The 8173-nt window shown below is 41.3% G+C and overlaps 1 protein-coding gene across 1 annotated transcript; it reads right to left on the bottom strand.

Annotated features, from left to right (window-relative positions):
* Positions 1 to 7664: 7664 nt before the first annotated feature.
* SETTUDRAFT_106682 (uncharacterized protein) lies at positions 7665 to 8147 on the bottom strand (the record flags this gene model as incomplete). The annotated part of the gene is made up of 1 exon (XM_008025494.1): positions 7665 to 8147. One exon carries the CDS (start codon positions 8145 to 8147, stop codon positions 7665 to 7667), a length of 483 nt encoding a protein of 160 aa, XP_008023685.1.
* Positions 8148 to 8173: the final 26 nt, after the last annotated feature.

Here is an 8173-nt window from a genome sequence, read left to right as displayed (position 1 = left end):
TACGGCTTGGCTTTCTAAGACACGGTAGGACTTCCTAGACAGGTCCCGGGCGACTAAATCGCCTACTGTCTCTCACGGCTGAACTTCCTGCGAAGCTCTGCCCTAGGTGTACTGTCTTGCGACGGTCTACCTTCTCGCTGCACTAAAGGCCTTTCGTACCTATTGTAGCACTAACTCTGTGTTACTAGCTCGCACTAACAACACGCTTTAAAACTTAGTTAGAAGATAGTCTGCCTAAGGCTTATGTCTAATTAGGATTAAATACAAAATGTAAGGGGCTGCGCTCTAGGGAGCAATCGCGAGGTATACAAGAGGTTGTATTTGATAAGGAGCTATCTACTCTGCTTACGTGGTGTTTATTTACTTATCGGAGAAAGGTTATGCCGGAGTATCTGAGCGCGTTGTCTGAGCGCTGCTCGGTCTGAACGTAGTTCAGATGGTGCGCGCGCAGCTTGGCCCGAGATTCCATCGAGGAGCTATCCAAAGGGCGTTCAGCCCGTTACATAGCTTAAGTGTTGCTAAGGAAAGGTAACGTAGGAGTTAGTTATTTAGATAATAGTTGTTCTATTACTCTTAAGTTTTTCTACGTAACTCTTATTTTTTGTATAAAGCTATTATACATTTTATTCTTACTAGGCTAGTAGCTTCCTTAATACTTAAGTAACTTTTTATTTAGGGAGTTCTTTAAGTAGTTAATCTTTTAAGCGCTATTTATAGCACTTAGGCCTACTTCTTAGAATTTTAAATTAAAAACTTAAACGTAATAAAAGAACTGTCCTCTTTCTTATCTAGTCGTATAAAGGTAGTAGAGAGCCTTTTGCTTGATTATAGGGTTTTAGAAGAACTTATTTAACTAAGACTATAGTCTAGCTATTATAGCTGTTAGGGTGCTATCTATAAGAGCTTAGACGTACGTATAGAGCGTATTAAAAGCTTGTTCTTTTATACATATAATAATATAGTAGGTTTTAAGTTCCTTACTTAGGTAAGCCACTCTATCTATAAAAAGCTTAGCCTATACACGCATCTTCTACTAAGTATATTATTTATAGGTACTATAGTCAAACATGTTTACGTTAGGGAGTCTAGGCTTAGAGTAACTTTGTATAGGTAGGGCTAGAGTAGTTGCCTTGCTTATTTAGTTAGTTGTATTTATAGCGCTAACGTGAGCTCTTATAAGAGGCAGTGTTGTATAGGCTTCTTAAAGTTGTCTTGTTAGGAGCTTAATCTAGGACTTCATTTCCTAGTGTGCAACTACCTATCTCTTAAGCTATTTAGCCAGTCGTACGTTGTTAGCTGTTAGCTAGTTAATATTTCCTCTTATTGTATAGATAAAGGCGATAGATTCCTCGTCTAGCATAGCTAGGCTAGAGGCTAGTAGCGTTCCTTGTAACTTTATCTCTTTCTTCTTACATTGTTTCAGTCTCTCTTGTATTATACAAGAGAGATTAAAGAGTAGCAATCTTTTTTCTTATGTTATAGGCAAGAGAGGCCTAACTAACAAGTATGCATTTACCTATTGTATAGAAGAAGAAAGATATAGAAAAGAACTATCTAGAGGGCCCTCCTTTTATAGTTGTTACTCGTACGAACGCTCAGACCTTTAGTCTTCCTCCTTACTTAAGCTTGTTCGTACGTAACTATGTCATTTAGTCACGTGACTAAAGTCATGTGATTCACTGCCATGTGACCTGTAGGTCATGCCTCTCTGGCGTAGCCCTTTACACATATTACTTTTTTTTAATATATCTTTTCTACTACTTAACTATACTATTAACTTAGAAGCTTTGTTATATTAGTATAATTATAAAGCGTAAACATAATTATGTTATTATGTGGTATAAGTGCATTAAAGAATGCCATTTAATTTATATATACGTAATATTAATAAGAAAAGTAATTACGTTATATTATAGCTTAGAGAAAATAAGTAGTAATTACTTTTAATTATACTTAGCATAACCTTCTTACGCTTATTATTAGCGCCCAAAATTGAATAGAAATACTAAGAAAGAATGTCCAAGTTATTACATAAAATGCTGTAGCTAATGGCTTTACTATAACATAATTTTTTATAAAAAAAAAAGAAAGAAATAAAGTATCTAAGTAGACATCTAAAATAGAACTAAATGTTACGATCCTGAAGGAAGGAACCCATCAAAGCAACGGAAGACCGCGGGGCGGATCTGACGCTAACGGAATCACGTGACCAGTCCTACCGAATCCCAAGTCTTGGCACTAGAATCATGTACTAGGACTACTAGGACCACTAGGACTACTAGGACTACTAGGACTACTAGGACTACTAGGACTACTAGGACTACTAGGACTACTAGGACTACTAGGACTACTAGGACTACTAGGACTACTAGGACTACTAGGACTACTGAAAGTATATAGCATAGGCAATGTAGCCCCATGGCTCATTGTGTTTAACTTAAGTTACGAGTACAAGTACAATATACGAGTTACTTGCAGAGACACTGTTCATATCACCCTGTTGCTTCATCCGCGAAAACCAACCTTAAAAGTCTAACACTAGAAGTCTTATATTACTTCTACTTAGATCCTACTCTTAACACTTTAAACACCCTTAAGATAAGCGACATTGTTATGAACACCCCCAACGCTTCCCTCACCAGAGGATCATCCGCTTGTGGTAACAAGCCCGACTTGTACTATAGAGACCGCAACAAGCTCGAAGCTTAGATCCTCTAGGTCGACTAGTTCTTCCACCTACAAGACGACAGGATTGACGACAAAGACAAAGTTGTCTTGGCTACCACCTACTTCCGAGGTGACGCAGAAAAATAGGCCAACCTGATTATTCAACGTTACATAGATGACTCCATCACTAACGCCGACAATACCGCCTTAGTGGAAGACTAGGACGTTTTTAAGGTCAAACTCCAACAGAACTTCTCACCCTTCAAGGAATTAGTAGTCGCGGAACAACAAATCCAAACCCTACGCCAGATAGGACCAGCCGCCAACTACACGACAATATTCTAGCAACACGCTACTAGAATTAACTAGGACGACAAAGCACTTATGCGCATGTACTAACAAGGCCTCAAACCAGCCGTGCGCAGAGAACTCATAAGAAGCGGAGCCAACATCAACACGCTAGCAGAACTCATAGAAGAAGCCATTAGAGTCGACAATAATTTATACGAACTAGCGCTAGAAGAACAACTATTTAATTAGGGAACGCGACAACAGGATAGGAACGATCAGCCTCGTCAACAGCAATACCAACGTTCACCTCCTAACACGGGACGGCAGCGCAGTTTCATGCCATCCACGCCAGGATCCTACCAAGGATATGGTGCCCAACCTATGCACCTAGACAACCTCAACAAAGGACGTGGATTCAGACGCGCTAAGCCTAACGAAGGACCTAAGGGTTAGTATAGCAAGGACAAGAAGAAAATCACTTGTTACGCCTGTGGCAAGGAAGGCCACATGGCACGAGACTGTTGAAGCAAGAATAAGGTCACTCGACAACTGAACGTTATCCAAAAAGACTCTGGCCTCGACGATGGCGAGTCATAGAACGTTATTACACTAGCCTAAGTCAAATACCATCTACTTAATGAAGAACTTATTATAGGACTTAAGGATGTAATGCTTACTACCGCTAAAAGTAGCGAGGAAGAGAAAAACCCGCTTAGCGATAAGGAATATAAGACGCCAGCAGAGGAACAGGAATTTCCCGCGGCACCTACGAAGCATAAAAAAATGGCCAGGTTCAAGGAAAAGAACCAACCCGCTACGCCAAAGCCGACAGGGCTTAACCCCAACCAAGAAGAACCCCAATGGGATCTAGTACAATAGATAACTCCACCTAGCACGCCACGATAGGCGCAGAAGGCACAAGAGTCTTGGCAACAATCCCAAAAGGAGTACCAAGCCACCAGGCAACAGCAAGACAACAACATCTGGTATTGGTACGACGCACGCAATGCACACCATGCCAAACTCTCTTAGACAGCATGCTTAGCCGCCTACTGCCTAGCCTATTACTCCAACAAACAAGAAGCAGGATAGAACCCTAAGACCATCCAAGAATACCCCAAGTGCAAATACCACTAGTTCAAATGCGTAGACGACAAGTGCCCAAAACATCTATAGGACAAGAGGGACAAGAAGCACTTCCTAGGCCATGACGACCCACAAGAGGTCATACAGATGCAGACAGTATACCAGACAAAGTACGTCGACGATCACACGTACGCCTGTCAACGACAAGACTGGCAGACATGCCTTAGCGACGATTGCGACGCACATGTCTTAGCCAAAGAATATTACAGATTCCTAGTAAAGTCTTTTTAGGCCAGCGCCACGAGAGCTAGGGCCCTCTAGGGAGATTAATGTAGTAAATCCCCTAGGATTAATAAAGCTCACAGCAGAGCTTAACGGAAAATGGATGCAGGCACTAGTGGATTCAGGATCACAGGCGAACTATGTTTTAGCGCACGCAGTTAGGAAAGCTAGACTTACCTAACTATAGAAATAATAGCTATACCTATTACACGTTGCTAATAGCGAACTAATGCTAAATAAAGAAAAAATAACACATGAGGTTAGACAAGTGACACTTAGCATCTAAGAGCATAAGGAGAAGATTGACCTAGACGTCTTTGGACTAGCTACCTATAACATCATTTTAGGACTCCTATAGCTATAAGAACACAACCCGCGGATTAACTAGAAGTTGAAGGTGTTCTAATTCAAGTGCTGCGGAATAGACGCAACCGCAAGCTAGCCTACGCATTAGCAGAGTCTAATAGTAGATAAGAGTAATATTGCCAAGTAGTGTAATATCGCAGAAAAGAGAGCGAACTCGACAGGTAGTTCCTAGAGCAGGAAGCCAAACTCAGCAGATACCGAAACTAGGCCAATGGATCACGAAGCTAGAGTATAGGAGAACAGCGCAACTCTAGAGATCCCTAAACAATACAGAAAATACGAACATCTATTTTAGGAAGTGGTAGACGACCAAGCGTTACCAAAGCATCAACCCTAGGACCACGAGATAGTCCTACAGGAAGGAAAGAGACCGACTTTCGGGCCCATATATCAATTATCGGAAAGAGAGCTTAACGTACTAAGAAAGTATATTAACAAGAGTTTAGCTAAGGGATATATACAACTATTAAAGTCACTAGCAGGATATCTAATTATGTTTGTACCAAAGAAAGACAGTACAGATTAACTATGCGTTAATTATTAGCAACTTAACGACATCACAATTAAGAATTAATACCCACTACCGAACATTACCGAGCTTAGGGATCGATTGTCTTGAGCAAAGATCTTCACGGCGCTAGATCTCCAAGACGGATACCACCTTATTAGAATCAAGAAAGGTGAAGAATAGAAAATGGCTTTTAGAACACGATACGGACACTACGAATACACTGTTATGCCGTTTAGGCTTACTAACGCCCTAGCCACATTTCAAGAACTCATCAACAACGTACTTAGGCCCTATCTAGATATATTCGTTATCGCCTACCTAGATGACATCCTAATCTACTTAGAGAACAAGGAACAGCATACTAAACACGTTAAACAGGTACTACGGGCCCTAGACGAGTACAGCCTTAGACTTAAGCTGAAAAAGTGTGAATTCTACAAGACTAAGGTTAACTTTTTAGGCTACGTGGTAGGGGTCAACGGAGTACAAATGAGCGAGGAAAAGATTGAAGTTATCAAAAACTAGCCAGCACCAAAGACAGTCACGGAAATCTAATTATTCTTAGGATTCGTGAACTTCAACTAACAGTTTATTAAGGACTTCTCTAAAATCGCAATACTGTTAACGCGACTAACTAGAAAAGATACCCCATAGAAGTGGGATGGCAAGACAGAAGAAGCATTCCAGACACTCAAGAAAGCATGCATAACACTACTATGCTTTAGGATATTTATCCCAGGATTACCTACGAAATTTGAAACAGACGCATTAGACCTCGCATTAGGAGGCTGCGCCAGCATACTCATAGACGATAAATGGCACCCCGTTGCATACTATTTAAGAAAGTTCTTAGGACTAGAAGAACGATACGACGTACACGATAAGGAACTCTTAGCTATTGTAGAATGTCTACGACACTGGAGAGTATACGCAGAAAGCTGTTTAGAACTCACAATCTACACGGATCACAAGAATCTAATACACTTCACTACGACGAAGGTACTTAATTAAAGACAAACCTAATAGGCTAAACTACTAGGACAATATAAGTTTAAGATTGTCTACACCCTAGGAAAGGAAAACAGACGAGCCGACGCTCTAAGTCAACGACACGACATCGCAGGAACTAAAACGATAATTAATAGACCTATACTTAAGATTAATAAAGATGGGACAATAGGACCCACACACGAAATTAACATTATTATGAAAATTGGGAACGACGTACCCAAAGAAGTACAGCAAACTATTATCAAAGAACATCATAATAATCCTGTACACGGGCACCCAGGAATCGCCAGAACAATAGAACTAATCCAGAGAAACTACTAGTTTAGCAGGATAAAAGACAAAGTTGCATCCTACATCGCCAAATGCGAAGACTGCAAGAAAAACAAGCATAGTACTTACGCACCTTACGGAGAAATGCAAGCTCAAGAGCTACCACGAGAACCGTGGGCAGACATCTCCATAGACTTTGTTATAGGCCTACCAGTCTCAAGAGACCCTGCAACTAAGATCGCGTACGATGCAATACTAGTTGTAGTGGATAGGTTTACTAAACAAGCAGAGTACATACTATTCAGAAAGGACTATACAGCAGTAGACCTTGCATATATCATTAACGATAGAATTATCTAATACTACAGAATACCAAGGACAATTATAAGTGACAGGGACAAACTCTTTACATTAAACTTCTAGACAACGCTATGAGCCGCGATAGGCACGAAGCGGAAACTATCGACAGCATATCATCCACAGACCAACGGACAAACAGAAAGAACCAATAGAACAATGAAGGCATACCTTAGAATCTATGTCAACTACCAACAAAACAATTGGGTACGACTACTACCTATGGCATAAATTGCCTACAACAACAAAACATCGGAATTAATAGGAAAAACACTATTTTACGCAAACCACGGGAGACACCTAAATCTCTTTACTAGGATATACCCAAGTCAGAAAACAGAAGCAGCTATAGCCACGGCTGAAGAACTTAAGAAAATACATGAAAAACTACGAAAAGCACTTAAAAACGCTCAACGACAGAGCATCTTATATGTTAACAAGAAACAAAAAATGGCACCTTAGCTAAAGAAGGGGGATAGAGTATACCTACTCACGAAGAATCTTTGAACAAAACGACCAAGCAAAGGACTAGATCACACTAAGGTTGGACTATTTTTGATTCTCGATTAGAAAGGACCAGTAACGTACACACTTGATCTACTACTAGACGCGAAGATACACCCAAGGTTCCACATTAGCCTGTTAGAACCAGCAGACCCCAAGACGCCACTACAAAAAACATTTCATTATGAACCCGAAGAAGAAAACGAGTTTGAAGTCGAGAAAATCCTCGCACACCAAACAACAACCTAAGGAACTGAATACCTAGTCAAATGGTTAGGATACCCCAACAGCGAAAACACATGGGAACCAAAAACAAACCTTACGAACTGCCGCCAGCACTTGGCCCAGTATCACCAATGTTCCAAAGGAAGGACCAGTCCACAACAGCAGCGCCCAAAGGAGCTTCGACGTTAGCCGACGACAACTTAGAGTTGAACTCTTCCAACTGCTCCAGAGCCTCCAGCTCTTCCGCTGTTGAAAGACCCCGGTCAAACAACTCCTGTTCCCTGCGACGAAGCAATTTCTTTTGCTTCCTAAGACGCGATAACTTCTCTCGCGCTTGCCGCGCACGCAACAAGGCCGCCTCGGCCATATCCTCTTCAACCCGGAGACGAGCCTCTTCCTCGTCCTCCATCTTCTCCAGACGAGACATCTCCTTATCAATTTTCGAAAAATCCGGCAAAGGTTGACTCTCCGGTTCGCACAACGCACAATTGGCACGAACACAGTTCGCGCACTTTTGATTCAAAGAAGACAGCTTGCAAGGCAACTGCTTCTTGGCACAACGAGAACAAGAAACCATTGCGACAATACCAGTCGACTGGGGGG

This window comes from Exserohilum turcica (assembly GCF_000359705.1).
Source record: "Exserohilum turcica Et28A unplaced genomic scaffold SETTUscaffold_14, whole genome shotgun sequence".
NCBI classification, from domain to species: domain Eukaryota; kingdom Fungi; phylum Ascomycota; class Dothideomycetes; order Pleosporales; family Pleosporaceae; genus Exserohilum; species Exserohilum turcicum.
This window is presented reverse-complemented; position numbering and strand designations above follow the sequence as displayed.